Genomic DNA, 23,208 nt, shown 5'->3' with positions numbered 1-23,208 from the left:
AGTGGATTGAGAGCAGCCCTGCGGAGAACGACTTGGGAGTATTAGTGGATGGAAAATGACATGAGCCATCAATGTGCTCTCACAGCCCAGAAAACCAACCGTATCCTGGGCTGCATCAAGAGAAGTGTGGCTACAGGTTGAGAGAGGGGATTCTCCCTCACAACTCCCCTCTTATGAGACCCCACCTGCAGTACTGTGTCCAGCTCTTGGGGCCCCCAACATAAGAAGGACATGGACCTGCTCGAGTGGGTCCAGAGGAGGGCCACGAGGATGATCAGGGGGCTGGAGCACCTCTCTTATGAGGACAGGCTGAGAGAGTTGGGGTTGTTCAGCCTAGAGAAGAGAAGGCTCTAGGGAGACATTATAGCAACCTTCCAGTCCTTAAAGGGGGCCTACAGGAAAGATGGGGAGGGACTCTTTATCAGGGAGTGTAGTGATAGGATGAGGGGTAACAGCTTTAAACTGAAAGAGGGTAGATTTAGATTAGATATAAGGAATAAATTCTTTCCTGTGAGGGTGGTGAGACACTGGAACAGGTTTCCCAGAGAAGTTGTGGCTGCCCCTCCCTGGAAGTGTTCAAGGCCAGGTTGGACGGGGCTTTGATCAACCTGATCTAGTGGAAGGTGTCCCTGCCCGTGGCAGAGGGGTTGGAACTAGATGATCTTTAAAGGTCCCTTCCAACCCAAACCATTCCATGATTCTATGATACTAATGTTGCTGTAACAGCACTAACAGCAGCAAGAAGAGAGAAACCACAAGGCCTTGCTGAGGTGTTACATAGCTGGCACAACCAAATCCATAACGTGGTGCCAATAGTGGGAGAACATGGCCAAAATTGAACAATGCTTCATGGACAAATCAAATGCATAGATTTAGTCTGAGTCCTTGGTACAGCATTTCTAGAAGGATGATGGGGTTATAACGGTAGCAAAATGAACAGCCTTTTCTACAAGGTACAGGAGAATTCCTAATGCAAAAGCACATTGGTATCCTTGTGTGGAATGATGTGAAGGCTGTAGCTGAGACAGAAAAGATGCTTACTGGACAATTCAACTAATTTCAAGGGCTTCCCACACTAAGCCCACCAAAGCACAGAAAATTCACAGATTCTGTGAACAGAGTTTCTCTTTCACCATCCTCTGCCAAAAATATCTCATCTCACCCTACCCTGCTGGTGCTCTTAAGAGGTAGAAAGTAGCAGGGTTGTGGAGAAATGATTCAGCTGCATAGCAGGCAGAGGGCAGCTGTGACGCATTGAAACAACACACAGAACCTGTTTTTTTCCTGTTAAGGAAAGGAAATTTTCAGCACAAAAATATTTAATATTCAGGAAGTTAAATTTTGAATTCTGTTCAGTGTTTTTATATTCCAGGAACAAATCCTCTTTCCAGCAAATCTATGAGAGTATCCCTCTTCTTCTCACGCCGTCTTTTGCTATCAGCAGCATGTTATAAGCTCTAATAATCCATTATTAGTTTCTACGGAATATATAGCATGGAATATAGATATTAAAAGAGCACATTACATAAAAGCCATAAGCTCATTAGCTCCGAGCTGATCAACACAGAGCTGGTCAGCATATAAACTGATGGGGACATATGTGATGCTAAGCTCCACAGAACATCTAGAATGTAAATCCTGTGACAGTATTTTCACAGTACCAGCCAGACATTGTGTGATACTGTTATAAATTAATACACTAGGCCCAAAATTTAAAGTAACCGTATGTGTAAAAACTAATTTGAAAATGAGGACTACCTTTTAGAATATGGTGTTTAAATCAAAAACTATAAGCTAAAAATTTTTGAGTGGCATCACAGCAAAGGAATTGAATCAAAGGAAGAAACAGAAAGTAAAACTAAGTATTTGTTTTTATTAAAGAATCAAAAAGATAAGGTCTCTCCTGGTTGAAAAACTTACACTTATGTAACAACATTAATGTCTCTAAAGTTATCAACAGGGAAATCATAGTTAGTGTGAGGAATTGGAAACAGGTACAGAGATGCCCACTAAATGCAGTAGGCTTAGAAATAAAGATGCACTAGACAGGCAGAATTACTTCGAGAGTTCAGTTCCCCCAGAAGCCTCACCTTTGTTTCAAAGTAAAATGGACTTAGCATATACTTGAAACTGTTTCTGATCCCACGCATCTTTAAAACCATTTTTGCTCACAACCCAATGCATTGAAAAGCAAATGAAAAAGCTTCTTGCAACACCTCTTCAGTGCTTCACCTACAGGCACAGGTGCTAATAACAATTTGCACTACATAAAAGCAAAGGTCCCTGCGCTGGTTAAACACCTATCATCAATCTGCAGCATACTGCAACAAAAATTCAGTGTTGAGACTGAATAGCAAAAAACCTTTCACGGTGAGATAATAGTCATAGAAAGCAGAAAAAAAATGGTTGGAAAGGACCTCCGCAGGTTATCTAGTTCAGTTGCCTGTCCCAAGAAGGGCTAATTTTTAAGCTATGTCCAATTGCTCGGAACTTTGTACAGGCAAGAGAGGAAAATCTCTAAGGACAGCAATTCTGCAGCCACTCTGAGAAACTGTTCCAGTGCTGAACCAGTCACAGAGTGAAGAACTTACTCCTTCTGTCCATCCGATTTCCTTCCTTACAACTCAAGTTCACTGGTACTTTTCCTCGCTCTCCGTTCCTGCTCTCTTTCAAGAAATACTTTACACTAATCCATACAGATTTTTTTTTTCTGAATGGCAAAATCCTATGGTCAATAAAAGGGCTGGAATTAACTTCAATAAATCATCTCGTTTCTTCCCCCGCTTTAAGATAGGATCGACTATACCAATGTTTCATGGTGTTCTTCTGATGGAAACTCCTCTTCCTCAATGTGAAAACTATACCATTGCTTTTCTAGACTTACAATTAGACCGTTTTTTCACGCCTAGTCCAAATTTCTATTTCAGCAATTTCAGACCCTGCCCTTTATCCTTTCTATACTTACAAAATGTATTATTTGAATCGCAGAGTCATATTGATTGGAAAAAGGCTCTAGTTCACCTACCTTGGCTCCTGCTCTGAGGAGAGCCAATTGCTAAGTTAGAGCAGGCTGCTCAGGACCTAGTCCAGTTGAGTCTTAAAAGTCTTAAAAACCTCCGAAGATAGTTGGAGATTCTACCACCTGTCTGGTCAACCTGTTCCAGTGCTTCCCCAGTGAGTCTTCAAACAAAATGCCAGCTTGCTCCACTGAGGAATCTTATGTGGTTTGTTTTCATTTGATTTCTTGAGTGCTTTCTTTTTTTCCTAAATTGGTGTTGCAAAAATTAAAGATACCAAGGATGTTCTAAAGCAGTAGGAGACTGACCCTGTAAACTTTACAGATACAAAAATTCAAATAACAAGGACAATCTATCTACATGATTTTGCTTTTAATATGAGTTTCTAAGAGAATTTGCACAACCAGAGTAAAATATTTTGGAATAAAAATAAGACTTCCTGGAAGTACCAGTTTTAAACTGTGCTACTCCACCAAGTCTGACACACAAACAGGTGTCAGCGTTGGGAGCCAGAATACTCCAGTATCCAGACCAGTATCTACTGGCCTCCTGTCCCATGAGTGTTCCCACTCAGCTACTGTTTAAACACAGTTCCACCTGCCTGCTGCCAACATTTTTGCTCTCAAGCTCTGCTGTCCATCACATTATAGATACCTGAAAAATACTGTTTGCTCATGTCCTGCGTACATCCCACTTGCCAGTCACAAGCCTTGCTTCAACTCCCAGGGACCTGGCAACGCAAGCAGAGCAAAAGGCAAACAGGGTGCACTCTTTCTTTATTGCTGTTTTCTGCCAGGTTAGTACAGTCACTCTGTGAAAGGAAAAGAGTGATTAGTGGTAGGACAAGTACAAGGAAAACCAAGTGTCCAGACTAGGGCAGGGCAGGATATAACAGGCAGCAATTAGATTAATTTAGACTTAAAACAAGTCTTAAATAACTGATACAGAAGAACAGCTAGCTTTCTGTTTTTCCTTTTGTTACGCCAAAGGTTGGTCAGGCATAGGGTTGGTCGGCATTTGGAACGGGCTTTGCTTGGGCTGGGTAACACAGCACAGGCAGTACTTCAGGTGTGGAAACGACAGCACCAACATGAACCTACCTAAATCCCCATTAAGGTCTTTAATGGAGTAGGTAGGTCTACTACAGAGCACACGCATACAGCATTATTTTGGAGCTCCTGCCCGAAACCACTACGTTTAGCGGCTAAAAGAAAGTTAACAATAAATTCATTTGCTGGTGAAAAAAAAAAGGCAAGTTACACCTGGAAGGACAAATGGTTCAACTTTCACAAATCCCCAAGATTAAGAGAGGTCCCTCTGCTTCCACTGTGTATCTAATCTCCACATGCACCGCACCCTGGGGAGCCACCCAGCGTGCAGGTTGATGTTGGGACCACCCTTAGGTACGAACAGAGACTTCACAGATGAGCTGGCAGCTGATCAGAAACGCTTCACATGACAATCACTGATCCCCAAAATCTCCTGCTTCGGATACTAAAAAGGAAGTTTTCCCCACAAAACCAAAATACCAAGTTGACATTATCTTCAGATATAACCTTTTAACAGCCAGGTTTTGATATACATTTTATTTCTATCACTGTGAGACACAGGAATATGCTGTTTTTCACAGCTTTCAGTTCATTCTCCAAGGAGTAGCATACAACAGAAAAACCTTTGCATTTAGATTTTTTTTTCCAATTTTTATTCAACAACCTGCTTACAGAAAATGAATAGAATTAAACAAAAGCTTACATTAAATACTATACAAAGTATTAACATTGTTGAGGAGCTAGTCCCCAAATATGCTCACTTTCTATATCCTCAGCCATCTGCACTGCAGCTCACAGAACAAAACAAGATTAGCTGAAGGTCTTCTTGGCTGCAATTCATTACAACACATGAGAACTGCAGCCCTTGACAGGCTCCTGTTCAGCAGAATTTAGCAAGATGAAAGCAGTCAAGTGTGTACTGTAATAAAAAAAAAAGCAGTCTACAAATGAAAAATAATCAAGTATAATAAATACATTTCTCTTAAAAAGAGACGAGCCCTCAACCTTGAAGCACACTTTTCAGAAGACAAAAAACATGAAAGGTCCGAAAGTGTACTTTGTGGGAAATGCAATGTATTGATGACCTGTATGCAATTATATCTCCAAAACCTTTCAGGAAAGAAGAACAGATTCCCACAGGAAGTTTCAACTGCAATCTTTGAGGAAAAGTCTTCAGAAAGATTCAACAGCTTCAGACCAGAACAATCAGCAATCATCAAGCTCCTTTCCAATCCATCACTGCCATTTTTAGTATAGTTGTTACAACAGCTTGGATTCCACCTCTCTCCAATAAATGTTTTTATAGAGCGGTGTCAGTTTATGGAATTGACATTTTCAGTGGTATCAAAGGCCAGCCTAAGGAGGAGGGTCTTCTCCTCGAATAGCTTTGTACTTTGCCATGTCTTCTGGGAACACCTTTGTCAGTTCTTGAATTAACAGACTTTTAAATTTCTGGAAAGAGAAAAAAATACATATAAATCATCTGCACAGTTTATTTAGATTTCATCAAGCAATGTTATCTGCTGAACAGAAATGTTTGTATACAATACAGTTCTACATCTCAGTGACCCAAGAAATGGTACCCCCAAAAGACCTCAAAACCACACAAAGTTACAATTACAAAATTCACAGAAAATGCTCAATCTGCTAGGAAAGCACCAGGCAAACTAAAATGCTTTTAATGTCCCATAAATTAACTAGCATTTTCAGCTAAGAAATACAAAGTAGTTGAATCTCTCTGGTTAACTCTGGTCCATCACTATCTGTCTGACCTTATTAAGCAAAGCTGATAAAGAACATGCCCTCTCAGTTTGATATGGAATCCCCTCCACCTCCAAAAAGGAACTCACACCTGGCTTAGAAATACGTAATTCTTCCTACAACTTTTACAAGCACACAGCAGATCAAAAGAAAGAGAAGCTTAAAACTGATGGAGGCACATCTTCATTCAGCAGCTTTTTTTGCCATGCTCTACACTAATTTTAAGTTCAGCCCAAGAACGTTCTGAAACATAAACAACCCTTTCTCAAATCTCACTAAACTTCCTTTTCTGACTGTTTTTCAGCAGTAATTCCAGGAGTTACTAGATGAAAGCACAAGTTCAGAAAAACTGAAACACTGACACACGTTTTAAGTAATTTTATAAAGATTAAATCATGCTTATATAGCATGTTTGACATTTTAATACTCAAGACTGGAAAAATACCCTTTCTGTTTTGCTTACTTCTAATTTTACATACATCACAGTTATAGATCTATAACAGTGTGAGGTACTCACTAGTATTCAAAATGAAAACAACAAAAAAAAAAATCTGTAATGCTACATACAACTTTAACCAAAATAAAATCATAGCAACATGTGCATCTCCAACTGTGGGATGAATTACAAGTTTCCTTTCCAGAACAGGCTATATTAGTATCCATTAAGATAGAGAGGCAGAGCAATTCCTAATACAAATCACCTCATAAGGGAATTTAATAACTGCACAAATGAAAAAAACCCATACATTCACAGAAAATGAAAACCTTATCAAATACATTATTACTTTCATTATTTCTGGTTTACCTTCATTGTGTCAATTTTTCCTTTTACTTGCTCATTTTTAGCCAAAGCTCGCTCCAGACACTCTTTAGTGTAAAGCTGGGGATTGCGGCCTTGATCTATGTATCTGAAAATAGAAAAAATACTACCTAAATGATCATATTCCTACTAGGATGTTCTCCAAGGTACAGAACTATTCACCTTGCTGTCTTTTTGTTACTACTATTCTCTGAAATGTGTATTTTAAAAAACAGTTTAACACAGCCATTTTCAAAAGACTGCTCAAGTTGGACCAGGCCATGGCCAAAGAGCTGTCTAGGTACGCCGTTTTAAATCTTTGTTTCCAGAAAGCCTGGTGCTTTACAAAAATTGTTAAAAGCAAGAAAAAATATAACTACCCAGCTCCTCACACACAATAAGTACACATGAACGAAGAGAGTCCTTTTCCAAGCAACTGGAAGGGCACCAACTATGAAGTTGCTTTCTTAGTACATGGTGAGCAATAAGCACATAGGAATACTGCACCCAGCAGTTCAAGGATAAGGAGAAGTGTACATACCATAGTAAAAATTAACACAGCTGTATTTGCAAACCTGTAAGTGTATTTTTGCTTTGCAACGTAAGTGCCTGACAAAGGAAAATTCTATCACTGAAAAAAGAAAACAGAAAATTTAAGATTGTTATCACAGATTTACAGATAGAGTGAAAGCCCAACTGAGAAAGTCCTTCATAGCCAATACTCCACTAGAATATAGCAAATCTGTGACATTTGGACTTACAAGAAACACTAGTAAATTAACTTATTAGCCATACTGTAAAAGCTGTCTTGTACAGCTCTCCCTCTACAATCATGATTTTGCTTTTAACATTGTAATCCTCTGCCAACAAGATTGCTGCTACTGAAATTAAACCTAACCACTGGCCTAATTTACTTTCACCTGCAACTTTAAATCTTGATTCTAACATATGTAAAAGTATATTTTCAAAACAAAGGCTTGCTTACTAAATCATTAGATTCAGCAGAATCTGTATTACTGCCTACATATGTAAAGTCAACATAAATTTAAAAAAGGAAAAAAAAAAGGATATCTGAAAGCTAGTGTATAATTTATCACTTCTCTTACCCTTCCACCTTCCCACAGGCTGAAGGTACTTTTCACCTCCTTCTGCTTGCTCACATTCTGGTCAGGCATTTCGAAGATGGGAGTTTAAGAAACAAGCAGTCCTCAGGGAAAATATCCATGCTGCAAAGACACGCCACCCCAAACCACAGCGACTACAGCACCTTCCCTTCCAGGTACCGAGCTACTTACTCAAAAACTTCCAAGGGCACGCTGATATCGTGAAGCTGCTGCCGGCATTTGTCGATATCCTGCAATCCCGTCACCATGAAATTCCTGTAAGGAGAGAACGGGTCGTTTTTAGACAAAACCGGCGGTACTGCGCTAAGCCTAATCCCGACCGCGGGGCCAGCGACACGAAACCCAGCGAGGGAGACCCCGGCGAAACCCCCTGTCGCTCCTCCCGCGTCTCACTACGGCAGGAAGGTGACAGATCTACCGGCCAGGACCTCCCAGTACCCCTGAGGCACCAGGCTGGGGGTGGCGGGACAGGCCCCACGGCCTGGCCCAGTAACGAAAAAGGGGAGGCGGAACAGCCGGCGTCCTCACAATTTCTGGTTGAGACCAGCCTGGCTGCTGGGCTGGAAGTCACTGACGATAATGCCAAGCTGCCGGATGTTCTCTACGAACTTCTCCAGGTGCTCCTCCAGAGAATCAAACTTCTCCGCCATTACCGCTGAACCGCCGCCGTCCGCCCTCCCCCGCTTCCGGCCACTCGCGCATGCGCGGAAGGAGGGAGGCGGAGCGGCTGGGCTGCCCCCGCCTCTAGCCACGCCCTTCAGCCACAAACCACGCCCCCCTCCGCAACAAGCCCCGCCCCCTCCCACCCCGCCGGCGGGAGCGGGGTCGCGACGGGGCGGGAGGGGAGCGTACATTCAGCATTTGCGCATTCTCTACAAAGACCCCGAGGCAACACCAGAATTTTAGCCCGCCCGCCTTGAGCATGAGCACGTTTTGTCGTTTCTGACGGCTTTATTTTAACCAGGCGTCCCACTTCACGGAAGGATGCTGGGCTCGGCGGTCGCGCAGCGGGCGGGAAATGAATTTGAGGCGAAAATAAGATCTACAAACCCTAAGTTGCAGAAATCGGTGTTGGCTTTGGGCGTTCTGGATTTATCAAATATGTAATTGCAAGTGATGAGAAATACTTTCTACCCTGAAGGTAATAAATACTAAATTATAATTAGCATCTTTTAGAAATGCCAGATAATTGGAGTCTGACACTATAGATCATTCAGTAGCCCTCGGCACTACTTTTCTTTCTTTTGTTACCATATAACATCTCTAGGAATTTTTTGGTGGAGCAGGAAGCACAGAATGTGATGAATAACATCTTTGAAAAAACTGCCAGCACCCCTTTCAAAATGGTGAGATTTGAAGACACACTACTAATTGCTATGGCCTGCCAGACATGGACTGCTGCATCCAGATTGTGAAGTGTCTCTCTGCTTGATTTCTTGAAGACATAGTCTTTCATGGCAATCCACTCCTGTAAAACTGCTATAATTGACTCTCATTGATTTTTTTTTTTTTTGTTAATTATCCTTTTCTCTGTCCTCAACAAACATTAGCACACTGCTTATATTTTTAGACCATCATCTGGAATTTCTGCTTTTGAGTAGTTCCCCTTCCTCTGTTGCATAGACATAAAATTGTTCCTCATTTTCAGACCCATTCAAGACTTGTGTCTGGCTCTAATTCGCTTACCGCCCCCACCCTGTACCAAGGTTGAACTCTAGTCCTGATCCATTTGCAGTGTAGAGCCCACGCCTTTCTTGAAAGCTTGTCAAAAAAGGTGACTTCATGCTTTTTCCCATGCTGCCCTTTACTGTTAAGTGGGGCTGCCTGTGACTATCCTATCACTTCACTGTGTCCCATCAAAATCCTCATTAAATTACTTGCCTCGTTATCCACAGCTGCACACTCTGCCTGCCAGTACAGGCTCTGGGTTAGGGATCATCTCTGTGAAGTCCTTAGCACAAAAGGCCCTAACTTCTGGGTAAAGGTCACACATGCAACTAGGATATGGGTAGCTGCTGAGATCTAAGGAGCAGATATTTTTCTGCCTGTCTCACTCCCTGTGTCTGATCAGTAGATATGCTCAGCCCATGCCTGATCCCTCTCACAAAGGGAACTGTCAGACTTCCCTTTTATCTGGTAATGAAAATGGTCACCCAGAGTTCAGGATACCTGGATTTCAATCCCTCTTTTTTATCCGCAAGGATCAGAGCCTACAAAAAGCCTTGACCTCAGAGGTTAGGATATATTTGGCAGTGGGGCCCTTTCAGTCCCTATGGCTGTTCTACTTCGTGCAAAAATTAAGTATTGCTTGAGCAATGGGAAGACAGAGTTTGGCATACAACACAAAAAGAAATGGGGAACCAGTGACTGATTATCTGACAAGGGGTCATTATCTTCCCCACCTGTCTTACATCTGCTAATTATGAGTGTTTTTTCTAAACTGTGTAAGAAATAGAAGCGGTAATAGACAGAGGTTCACATGATAATGAAAACCACAATGCCATTATCTGGGGAATGACAAAATATCAGTCTATATTAAATAATCCATCTATCATTTTCCCTGTGGGAAGATTATCTGACATGCTCAAATTCCCGTGGCACATCACAATAACTGTATGTTTTATAAATAGCTTATTTCCAGTATGTCTGTTTTCAGTTGAATCTGAGAAGATGCGTCCAGTAATGTCAGCAGATAAAAATCTGATGCATTGATTCGCAATGAAGGATTTGAATGAATGTTTGAAATAAGAACTAAACTAAAATAGATACAATATTCAATAAACAGATTAATGTATTTTGTGCATTTGTAGCTATAACTTGTGACCATTTCTGTTCCACAATGAGAAGCATCAAAATAAACAATTCTTAGTTTTTTGGATGTACCTTTTTATTAGTTATATTTTTTCCATTCATGATATTAGTGACAACAACAAAAATGTAAAAAACCATCCAGTGGTCAGTTTCTGTTCTGGGTTACCATGCTAGTTCAGTAGCAGAAATTTGGGTCTTTGCTAAATATAAAGCACTATTCAGGAGTTCATAAGATTAGGTATGCTAACACAAAGTTAAAAAGCAAGTGACTGTAAAGAGCACTAAATATTAAGGAAAATAGAGTACTGTACAAATGTGAAATTGTAAAAACAATCCTAGGCTGCAAAAGAAATTAATCAGTTCTAGGCCTTGACAAGTATTGTCATCCTATGATAAAATAAATCTGTGGTCTATTGATCAGCAGTTGCTGACCATCCTGTTTCCATAGTTGGCAGAACATTCTCTGGACAGCAGAAGTCCCAGGATTACAAGATTTTAATACTAGCACTGATCACATGAGAGATCTTGGTCTGAGTAACAGAACAGGTTTTTCTAATATTTAGGAAGGAAGAATGTAGAATATTGTGCACTTACGAGATGAGATCTGAGTATAAAGAACAGGGGGGCCAAATTTTGAAAGAACAGTCTGAATACATGCTATTGTGTCAGATGTGGCTCTGCAGGCACGAGAGGTTGGGATTCAAACAAAAGAGTTGCTTTATATCCATCTTTGCTTATGGGAAAACACATTCGGCAGAAGTACGGAGCAGAATAACTTACTTTAAATTCAGTAACAAAAGTGGGCTTTAAGGTAAAACTTCCTCTCTTTACTCTTTGTAGGAAAGCCTTTGACTGTTGGAACTGAGCAAACATGACTTCTAGCTTGCTTGTGATGGCTGAAATCTGATAGACATCCACTACCACATCTAACTCAGGTAAAGTATCTGACAGAAAAAAATAACGGAATTTGAACATTAAATGTAGAGATATCCAGCTCATCTTAAAGCTATATTTGCTAGGCTGATTAGATTAATTAATTTTTTTAGGTAAATGTGTACAGGGCTTTTAAGATTAAAAATTGCTATAAATACATTACCAGTTGTTAAATTTTTCTCATGATCACCAACTTAGATACTGTTTTCCTGTTCAGGGGAAAAAACATAAAACAAACTTGTGTTCCAATGAAAGAGAAAGAAGGAAAGAAGGAAAGAAAAAGAAAAGAAAGGAAGTCTTACAAATAACTCAGTCAATCAATAGGTACATAGAGACAGACAGATTTAGAAAGAAAATTTCATGGTTCATGATGTAAGTAACCATATTGCACTCCTACCCGGATTTCCATGCAGGGAGTGGGCAATTACTGGCTTGTAAGCTGGACATCTGCACTGAGCAGTTAAGTAGGGTTTGCAATAAAAGATAGAATGAGAGGCCATGTGGATCAATATGACCCATTTGGGAAGAGTAGCACAGATTACGTAAAAGAAAATCCTGTTTTGTAAACCTCTAATGAATTTTTCAAGCATGTAGATGAGAGTGATCTAATTGATACAATCTACTTGAATTTCCCATCAGCTTCTGGTGAAATCCTTAACCAAAGCCTTTTAAGGAACCAAAGCAATGGAATAAGGGAAGAAATCCTAGACGGAATAAAGAACTGATTGCCAGATAGGAAATGCAGGATAGGGGCAAACATTTAATTCTTGCAGGGGAGCGTCTTTCCCAGAGGAGTTCTACAGGGAACTGGGCTGAAAATTGTGCCATTCAATGTGCTCATAGATGACCCAGAAAATAGATCAGGTGGTGAAATGAGAAAATTGGCTTATGAGAAGGTTATCTAGTGAAGTAAAGATGAATACAGGTTGTAGGAAATTGTAGAAGGACCTGAAAAGGCTTGGTGGCTGGGCAACAAAGTGTCGGAAGAAATTCAGACAGATAATGTAAAGCGTTACACATAGCAAGCAAAAAAATCCTAGTTTCATATAAAGATTCATGGACTCTTGACCATTACCATGCAGGAGCAAGACTCGAGGATCGCAATAGAAAGTTCCATGAAAACATCAACTCGGTGATCAGCAGTGCTCAGAAGTCATATGGAGAGTTAGGAATTGTTAGGAAAGGAATTTGAGAACAAAGCAGAAGATGTCATTGTGCTACTGCATAAATCCACAGTTCACCCCAACCTTGAATACTGTGTGCAATTCTGGTTCCCTGGAGTAGATCGGGAAAAGAGTCAGAGAGAAGGGCTGACAAAGCGAATGTAGATGTGAAATGGCTTCTGTAGTAGGAAAACATGAATAGACATGGACTCTTCAGCTTGAGAGCGAGCCCGCTGATGACAGCTATGACTGATACTCTGCTGTATCTACAAAGCCATGAGTGTTCTGGAGCCTAGACTGTCACAAAAACTAGGGACCATCAAATTAAAGCCAACCGGAGACAGCTTCAAAACATGCACAGAGAAGTGATTTTTGTCATGCAAGGTTTAGCAGTATTGTAGAAACATTTGCCAGTGGATGCTACAGACAGTAAAAGCTTAGCTGGGTTGAAGGGGAAATGGGAAAATGCTTAGTAGAGTCAGAGAGAGGTAGGCAAACCACACCTGGCTCCGGAAATCCCATGAACTGAAGGTAGTTCAAGCCCAGGAGAGTAGTCAGGAGTGGTCTCATAGATGTTTTCCTTGTCCTCACTCTTCAGTATTTTCTGGTTACTGCTGAGCACAGGGTACTGGCCCATATGGAGCCTTTATCTGAATCTGTGCTGGTTACTGTTATGAGGTCCTGCCTGCCTGCATTGTCAAAAATGGCCTGTGCTGCGTAGGATGTAGACAGACTGCATAGTGGTTTCTTACCAAGCAGAGCATAAAAAGGTTAATTTGAGACTCTTTATGTGCCCTTTGGGTCTCAAAAAATCTCAGCTCACTGTTTTTTTATTTGGTGGTATATATACTCCAGATAAATGTCTTTTCCAGTATAATATGGCACAACGCAATGTTTAAGATTAATTACTGATTAACTACTGGTGTAGTCACTTTTTCTTCTCAGAAATATAAAAAGCGACAAATAATTAATCTCTTTGTCCATCTCTGGAACTGTAATTCTCCTCCCAGCTCCTGTTTTCTGCTGCTGGCCAATAAAGTGGAAGAAGTGAATAAAGAAAATAAAACACATTGAGTTCTGAAGATGTAAGTTTTCTCTCCTGTCTTTCTCACTTTCTGTCTTTGACTTTGTTACTATTTCCTTCTGCATGATTGTATCTAATGCACTGATCACTTCATCATTCTGCAGACCCAGAAACAGAGGTTGAAATTTCAGGTCATTAACTGGGAGCATCACCTGTCTAAAATTCTACTTTTTGAGCCAGCTACCCTTCTTTGTATTAATTATAAGAGGTGATAAGCAAAAGAGAAGCAGGGAAGGTAGATGTGAGCAGCACAGAGAATACCATCTACCTGCTCTTGATATATCAGGCTGATGGCATTTATGTTTAGGATGTTTTTCGACTCGCTCAGAAGCATGTTGTATTTTTACATTTTACTGCATAAAAATAATGCTATACAACACAATAAATAGTTTTTTAAATCCTATTATTCAGCTGGATAAGAGGTGTAATTATAATTTCCATACAGATATGGTATTTAGCAACTTTCTCATTAATGTCTTGAAATAATACATGTCTTACCACAAATTAGCAGGATGATGCATCTATGCATCATGACTGGATCTCAGTCTTCCTGAAATCATCTGAATTTATTTATCTAAGAAGCAGCAGGGTCATGATTTTGTGCATACAATAATTTTTGCTCTTCCAAGTCGTGTAGATCTTGAGATGTTCTGGGACCCAAACCAAAGATAACTGAGCCCCGTGAGACTCTTTCTATTGATGGTAAACGATATTGGATGACAGAGTCTGTTCTCACAACTCTGGCTGCAAGGAGGTCAGCAAGACACAGCAAAGGAATTATAAGTATGTTTCAGGAGAGGAATATTATTTCCATGGTGTAATGTCAATTCATCTAGATCCACAATACTGAAAATTTTTATTTCACAGAACCCTTAATATCCCATAAAGAATTAATTCTTAATTTTCTTTTTAAAAAATATGCTGAGAAATCAAAAGATTTATCTGTTTTTTTCCCCTGGAGTATTAATCTTATTCATCAGACTCAGTTTATATTGCGTCTGTATTGCTGCCATATGTCATTTAAAGGAAAAGTAAGATCTATTATTCTGAAATGTGGAGTTGCTTTCAATATTTTTCAAGTAGCTTCATGTGATTTTTTTTCCACAGGTATGAGAAATACATATATTTATTGTACTCGTAGAAAAAGATTCTTTTCATTATTACCAACAAGTAAGGCTGATTTGCCTATTGATGCTTTTTTTTTTTTTTTCTGTAAAGAATAACTAGTGCACTGTATTTAAAACTGATACTTTTTTCATTACCAGAGATGCAGGAAAGAAGGCCTAGGAATATCCCAGTCAGTAACATTTACTAAGACTCCCAGACCACATGTGTGCTAGCAAACTAAATGGACCTGGGACCATTCTCCAGCACTGAGTCCAACTGGCATGGAGCAGCCCTCATTTGTATTCCAACTCCTTAAATGTACCTGAAAGCAATTCTGGAAGAGTATCGGTGGTCCAGATGAAAAAGCTGACTGGGTACCTCTCTCGTCCCACGTGGTGGGTTACGAAGGGTGGGTGAATCTTTTGAATTCCCCAAGAGCCTGCGTCACCACGATGACTCAGAGGAACAATTGTGCTGGTGACTTTATTAACTGACCACTGTAGTGAGTGAATGGAGACAATTTGGCAACAATCAACTGATAACCGTCGGGAGAAACACTTTGGCAATGAGACTATTTTCCTAATAACCCGTCAACGATCAACCAATCAAAATTCAATTCATACAAAACTTATATACATGAATATATGTAAGAAAGAGAGAGAGAGAGCAGAAAGAGAAAAGAGAGGAGGAGGGGATAGGAAAAGGGGAATGAATCACGACCCTTGGATCCCGCATCATCACAGAGTAGCCAGCTTGGTCCATAGGTGGTGGGTCGACAAAGACACACGTGGGGTGTTGCCTTTATATAGTCGTTCTTACGCATGTGCAATAGATCGTTCCAGAGGTTCTCATTTTCTCTGGCCTGTCCCTGTGCAGTTAGGCAAGTTCTGTCTCTGGGCAACAACAGGAGGGAGGGGGAAGGAAACGACCCACCACTCCACCTCCACAGAGCTTGCTCTGCTTCTGCCCCACAGGGCATCCCACTTGAGTTGTTTGAGACATCCTCTTCATGAATAGTTTCTTGTTTACAAACAGTTTGTGATAGTACCTTTGTAACAGTTAAACAGTATGGATGCCTGTGTTCCTGTGTTTGTGCCCTTCCCTGGCACTTTTTGTTTTTATAAGGTAGACCTATTATTCACAGTGTACAAGAAAAATGAAGTAATGCCCACCTGGGTTCAAACCAGAAGAAATGAGAAAATAAGAAAAATTACTTAGTATTCAGTTATACGCTGTGGTGAAAAGCGTTTAAACAACCAAGTTGTGCAGGGCCATGGTTACAGCCAGTATGAGGCTACCAGCACCATTGCCTTGGGACTGGGAGCAGTCCTGGGGCTTTCGTAGATGTTGTGCAGGAGAGGCTGGAATCAGCGAGCACTCAGGGTTCAGCCTGATCAACATGAAGGGCCTCACATTCAGAACAGCGTGCAAGCTGCCTCCAGTTCAAACTGGGACTACCAGATCTTCCAAGGTACTTCTGAACTGCTCAGGTTCAAACCGATCACAGTATACGAGTGCATGGGCAGCTGTAGGCTGTGGGGGACTTCAGGACGCAGTGAGGCAAAAGGCTTGAATGTGTAGCTCCTTTAGTCCGTCCTGTGGTGTGGACACTTTGGACACAATTACAGCCAGCTGACTCTCTGGTATACCTTATCATGTAGGTAGGTGTTCCTTCCTGAAAGGCACTATGAGAGAGGCAGGCATTGAGCTAGACTCTCTACTATTCTCTTGGGGGGCATTCAAGTAACTCTTCAGTTTTAAACTCATTCTTCACGCTCTTGTGTGTTCATATGCCACCCTTTTTACAATTTGCCTGCATCGCTGGGGAAGATACTTTGCTGTTCATGTCCAGCATCCAGTCTTTAAATAGGTTTTACTTACAGAAGTTGCCTGAGAAAGACTAATTTATAGCTATCGATTCTTTCCACACCTCTGTCTACCTGATGAAGAAATGCTTTATTGTCCAGTTAGTTTTCTTCTCCAATATCTATTCTGTGCTTTAATCAATTTATCGAATCATTTCTCAGACTTCTATATGATAAATTAAACACACTGAACTCTTTACATCATTTTCTTTAATGACTTGCAGCTTTTTCAGTGTTTCTATTTTTTCAATATCATCAGAAAAGGGAAGATGACCTGCACATCGAAATCTGATATTGGTCTCTACAGAGGTATTGGTCCCTGTTCTCCCATGTCTTGCACTGCTCATGTATCCTTTCCTGTTGATGCACTGCAGCACTGCAAAATTCCTCCTTGCCACAAGATTCCATGGGAACTTTGTGCTGATCCAGTACATTATGACCCCTGATTTCCTCTAAAGTTTGCCCCTATAGGGAAAACAGTCTCCAGTGACATGAACTTGCACAACTTGCTCCTAGTAAGATGACTTTGCAAATTGTTTCTATTAAAATGCATTTATTTTACAAACACAACTATTCAATTTAGTCTGCCCCCACACTATTTATCACTTCACTGGCCTTTCTGTATGTTCTTTCTTTCATTTGTAATTTTATATTTACATCCAGATCATCAATACAACTATTAAATTATGCCAGTAGCAGTCCCCTGGGGAACTCTATTGGCAATACTGCCAAATAAAATCCTGCTCGGGAGTGGCCCCAGGAGCAGATCACCTGATCTGCCACAATGCTCCCAAAAGTGATTTCAGAGCAATTGGACCAGCCTGATGTGAGGTGAATTCCAGATGAAGTCTGCCACAATGGATTGCTCCAGGGTGTTCTCTTTGCAAACTGTATAGATGAGATTGTGTCAGATTTGTCTTGCTCAACCTACTAGTCAAACACTATCCCAACACTCCTCATGTCCCTGCACATCTCCAGAAGCCCTGACCCAGGATATACCACATACACCCTTACCATCTTATCCATTTTCATCGTCATTCAGTGTCCCTCACTTTCCAAGAGGGCGGCTGTAGTAGTAGCCCAGGCTCTCAGACTGCTTTCTGTACTATAAAGGCTGAAAAGATAGAGCAGGAAAAGCCCTCTCTCGCAGTGACCGTCTCACAGACCATATAGCTTGTCTCCTCTGTGCCTACCACTTCCCTTTTGCTCCCCAGCACAGGTCTTTAAAGAAAACCTCAGAGCACTGCCATGTCCACCCCTCGGGAGAATGCCCAGTGGCCCTCCCGGGCCAGCAGTTGTTTTGGGATGTGGTTTCAGTAATTTCAGGCAAAACACCTCTGAAACAAAATGTGGCCTCGAGATGAAGATGTCAGCAGAGAAAATCAATATGGGCAACAGTTCACCATGGTGTGTTGACACTGGGGACCAATGTATCTTCCTTGATTCTCTTCCCTCCATGGAAATTTCTGAAAGGGAGCTGCAAGCTCTGCCTGATCTTGCCTTGGCGGGCATGTACTGCTTGCCAGAGGATGGAGAAACAGAAGACACTGAGTGTCCTAGGGGCCACGACAGAGAAGACTGATCATGCACAGGTAGGAAACAGCCTGCCCTAGTGCCACAAAAAGGCCGAGGGAAGAGGAAGGGACCATCTGTTCTCAGAACAGGGGGAAATCAAATAAGATAAACTGATTCAGGAATTTTTTGGTCCCCTGTCTGTTCAAGACCCTTGTGCTACTGGGTTCACATCAACCCTTCCACTCTCTGTCTTCCCTTTGCCACCAGAACCACAGTGGCAGACTTGCTTACAGCCTCCTTGGATGGATACCACATATATAGGGGTGAAGCCTTGGCCAAGCCTGATGAGACACTCTTAAAAATAAACATACCTTACCTGGAAGCCTGGATAGATCCTCTTCTTCTGGTTTTCACATATTTTTCTGCTTTTGCATTTCATATACAAATGCCACCACTGGCTCAGAGTCCAAGAATATGTATGATTCCTGTAGCAAGGTTTGTAAGAATGGGTGCAGGTAGATGAAGACCTAGTTTAAACCAATGTCTAGCTCTGTGGCTATGACTATATGCCATGAAGGTGGAGGAAACACCGTGCACTTGGCAGCCCTCCTCCCCACTAGAAAATGTCTGTCCATGTTTGGCAGTGGGTGAGAGACCAAGCTGGGAAGCTGGTAGAGTGGTCCAGCCTTGGAGAAGGAAAGAAGTTATCTTCAGGGTGCTGCCTTCTCCTTCCCCTGAACTCCTGTGGTCACAGTGAGAATGTCTTTTGAGCATCCAGCTCACCCATGCAGTCACAACAGTGCTGGGCCTGCCATGTTCCTCCCAGCCTGGACCTCCTTGTGAGCCACACAAGGCATTAGCTCCCAGATCCTGCTGTGTGGGTCACGGGTAGACGCCTCTCAGAGTCTGGCATGGGAAGCTCAGGCAAAATGTTGTTTGGCCCGAGGGAAAGTAGGTAAAAGCCAGAAATTAGAGTGATAGTTTTCAAGACACTATCTGTCTTACATAGGAAAGGTACCAGTTTTATGAGGGTTCATGGAGGATTGTGCATCTTGTATGTGATTGGTGTCACAGAGGTATGGAGACAGAGTCTAGGAGGAAGGAGAGAAAAGGGAAAGGAGGCCAATTGTATGCTGGATTATTGCTGCTAAACTGCTGAGCATTGGTTCAGCATCAGGTGTGCTCATATGGCCTCTCTGGATCTGGCAACCCTAGCAATGGTAGTACCAGGCTTGGTATTATAAGCAGCAGAAGCACACCTTGCAACAAAAAAAAAAATCTGAAATGGCATATAATATGCACCTTGGGGGCTTGCTGGGTGTCACCACCTCATGAATGGCTGGGCAAATGTATACGCCACAGAGATTGCGGATGTTCTGAGATCAGTCTACACGTGTATCTGAAAATGGCCGGAGCAGGTAAGGAACACCTGGTACAGCACAGATACACTCGGAGATCATGAAGGCTGATGTTGATGGGTGAGAGAGTTTGGCCTCACTGGGAAAGAAAGACTGAGGCATCATAAGTCAGTCAAACTGAAGGTAGTAGTGTTGCATGTGACTCTGCTGCGATAGCCAGCTCTGACTCAGTGCTTGTGTTTAGAACAAGCACTATCCATCACCACTGTTGTATTTGTTGTTTAGGTCTGCAACAGACCTAATTTAATCTGCTATGAAGGCATGTCTTAAGCCCAAGAAGATTTTCTGTTTCTATTTCCCATATCTTAGTCTGGAAACAAGGATGTCTGGTGTTATCCATTTTGTCTCAGACATCCAGATAAAGCAGTATACCTTAGAAACCAAAGAAGTTACTGATTTCATTTAATATAGTTAGTTGCAACATACTAGATTTCATGGGAAGAACCAGGTATGAAACAGCCAGCTGAGATGTGATCTACAGTACAGCCATCCCAGTCCTGGCAAACATCTTCCGATGTGCACAGCAGCCCAGTGACTGTGGTACCTCCTGGTGCCTCCAGGACTCAAGCACAGGTTTGCTCGTATTGTCCTCTTGCAGAGCATGTTGCAGGAGAAAGCACATGTTGTTGCTAATCCTAATAGAGAGAAGCCTCCATCTTCTGGCTTGCTAATGACAAACCCAGCAGCTGATCTACAACTATGTATATAGCTTCTGATAACCAACGATCTCTGTGTGCATCCTCATGTGTACAGTGGGCAGGAAAGGACCACTGACCCACACTGATCCCATAGGTGGGGCAAAAGCCCTTCTCTTATAACATCTATGACTGCAGCCACAGGGTGACAAACCATTTGTTCTTTGCATCGTATATAAACTGTGCTCACTAGATTCCTTCTTACACTGGCTCTGCAGAAGCAGCAGTGGAGCATGCAAGGAACTGCCGTTTCTACTTTCAGAGTATAAAGGAGCTGCCACCTTAAAATGTATTTCTGGAACCTAAGTGGTGAAGCACATGAATTTCATCTAATCATAAAAGGGACCAGTGTTGCATGTCTGATGCTGTGAATTTGGTACACTTGCTGATCTAGCCATGCCCATGGATAACTGCAGACTGTGAATGCTCTCACCGGTTGGTCCTGTTAACATAACACAGGTCTTGTCTTTTGTCAAATTCCAAAATGTACTTTGGGCTGGAGCAATGTTCCTGTAACTTCTGTAGATGCGACCTCCTTCAGGGCCTACCTGTCTTCCTGGGACTTCTTTGGGTAGGCTACGCATTCATCTCTCCAGCCAAGGACCAGGGAACTACCAGCTGGTGGCAGCAGCAGCTTCTCCAAGAGCAGGGTATGAGGACTTGATCACAGATCCTGGCGACAGTGTATGACTGTTTATGTAAATACACACTTCTACCTTTTAAGGAACTGAGCCATTGCCAGTAATCTTGCAACTAATCTAACTATTTTTTAAAGAATTTAGCTTCTCTAATCCTTTGTTACCCCTTTTGAACTTTTTCCATAGAAGCTTGGGTTTTATAATTGGCATTGAGAAACAGAAAGCTAAAGCGTGTCCCTTACTATCATGATGACAAAGGAGGAAGAGTTCATTACCCAGAAAAGCGTTGCAATTGACCTTTCTTATGGCTGTGTGCTGTGAAGAGAAAAACGAGACAATATGGTGAGGTTTAAGGGAACACTAAGGTAAAGGACCAACTGGAGTCAAAACAAAAGTGTTTAGCAGGCATCAAAGATGAGAGTGTGTTGTTCCAGGATCCAAATATGATCTTATCATCATCTTATACAAAGATTCTAATACTTCCCCATCTTCACTAAAAGTACCTCACTGAGAGCCATCTTCAGTCACATCAGCCTTTTTTTTTAAAGCTGCATCACTTTGGCAACACATCCTTTTTATCACTTCTACCAACAGACTCTTCTTTCTTTGTCTGCTCCTCCAGATTTACGTAAAAATTCTTCATCATTGGGCCCTCAGCACATGACTTCTTACTTTGTACTATTCAACTTTATCCTGTTCCTGTCACTTCAGGTGAGCAAGAGGTCTGTGATGCAGTTTTAAAACTTCAAGGGCCAAAAATTATTTGATGACACCATAAAGATATTGAGACTAAGTTACTGAAATTCCAGCATTCTGCCTTTTAAAGTTGAACTCAATGGATTTGACTGTCTCCCCGTGTTAACTTTTCGTGGTTCACACTGCCGTCCATCTGTTACTTAGGTGACCTAGAGTCTTAGTGCCTTTGTCTAGTTGGGGGTTAACCCGATGCTCTGAGCTGGTAATAAGCTACTCTTGTGTGTCTCTTTGGTGCTGTGCCCCAGAGTATGGGAGCACCTGGAGTGCAGCTTTCAGGCTCAGATGCTGTGCACTGACTAGTGAAATGGGTCTGGCAGCAACTCTCAATCTCAGGCAGAGCAGACTGCAGCTGATGCAGGACACCCCTCAGACTCTTCTTGGAGTAAAGAGCCATCCATCACTAGCTGGAGACTCTGCAAAAAAGGGGCTACTTAGGGCTCAGGTGCATATTGTTTGCCCCGAGTTAAAAGCAGGAGAGCTGTAAGGCCTCAGTGATGGCCCTGGTTCTATGCAGGAGCCCAGAAAAGTTCATGACCTCAGACCTTTAGAAATTCTAGCCAGAAAATCCAGAAAGTCACTGTCTGCAATGAAAGACAAGAATTTTTGCATCCAGAGCAGAGTGACCATCATATAGTTGCCGTTCCTCCAACCATTCCATGAAATACAGCTTCCTCACTGAGCAGCTACAGAATGACTGTAAAGGTGATACCATAAGATGAAAATGTAGCCAGATGTTAAGGCTGAAGGCAGAACAAGGTAAAGGATGCATTGTACCTTTATTTTGGGAGAAATTTATAAGTGATTTCTGTGCTTTACAGTAAGACTTTTCTCGGGATTACTGACCATATCTTGCAGTTGTCTATGAGGGCAAGAATTTAAAAATACCTGTGTGTATATGAGGTGTCACCTCTGACACAAAGTTCAATGATTCAGAATTTCTGGATGCAAATCTCTCTTGGTCAGTAAGTAGCAATACATGAAGGTGAATACCATGAACATAAAAAGCCTCTCCTGAACATTCCCAATGCTGTGCAGACTTAAAAAGCAGACAGACAATCATATTCTCCAGGTATATTGTTTACCTCACTCATTCTCAAAAGCTGTTGCTGTGTTATAATGGCTATTCATTTACCTCATTTATTAATTTATATTATGGGTATATGATATAAATTAATAAATGAGTATCCTTTGCCTTTACCTGGGCTTATCATGCCTGTGGAATGGAGGTTACTCCAAGTATTTTGTTCGTCTAACTCAGTGAAAGAGATTAGAAATGCCAGATGGACTTCTGACACTGAGAGGAAGGTAACTTTGGAGGATGTGCCAACAGTAACATAGGGTTACATGCACCTGTACAGGCTTTCACATTCCAGGAGTGAACGTTTTTGTGTCTTTCTTCGTTCTTGATGTTTGTTGCTGGAAATGCCTCTCCTCTGAACATCCTTTTAAAAATAATTGATGTTGTCACTGTGG

The 23,208-nt window shown here is 41.6% G+C and overlaps 1 protein-coding gene across 1 annotated transcript; it reads right to left on the bottom strand.

Annotated features, from left to right (window-relative positions):
* Window positions 1-4,690: 4,690 nt before the first annotated feature.
* Window positions 4,691-8,455, bottom strand: MED10 (mediator complex subunit 10). Its single transcript, XM_074874800.1, has 4 exons — window positions 8,279-8,455; window positions 7,922-8,005; window positions 6,633-6,735; window positions 4,691-5,518 (listed from the first exon to the last, which is right to left on the bottom strand). Exons 1-4 carry the CDS (start codon window positions 8,398-8,400, stop codon window positions 5,423-5,425), a joined length of 405 nt encoding a protein of 134 aa, XP_074730901.1. The 5' UTR covers window positions 8,401-8,455; the 3' UTR covers window positions 4,691-5,422.
* Window positions 8,456-23,208: the final 14,753 nt, after the last annotated feature.

The sequence above is a fragment of the Strix uralensis genome, chromosome 1, assembly GCF_047716275.1.
Source record: "Strix uralensis isolate ZFMK-TIS-50842 chromosome 1, bStrUra1, whole genome shotgun sequence".
Classification (NCBI taxonomy): domain Eukaryota; kingdom Metazoa; phylum Chordata; class Aves; order Strigiformes; family Strigidae; genus Strix; species Strix uralensis.
This window is presented reverse-complemented; position numbering and strand designations above follow the sequence as displayed.

Coding starts and splice junctions, on each gene's coding strand:
- MED10 (XM_074874800.1), bottom strand. CDS start 8,400: ATGGCGGAGAAGTTTGATTCTCTGGAGGAGCACCTGGAGAAGTTCGTA. Junction 8,006..8,278: donor GCTGGTCTCAACCAGAAATT/GTGAGGACGCCG, acceptor CTCTCCTTACAG/GAATTTCATGGTGACGGGAT. Junction 6,736..7,921: donor GTGCCCTTGGAAGTTTTTGA/GTAAGTAGCTCG, acceptor TTCTATTTTCAG/ATACATAGATCAAGGCCGCA.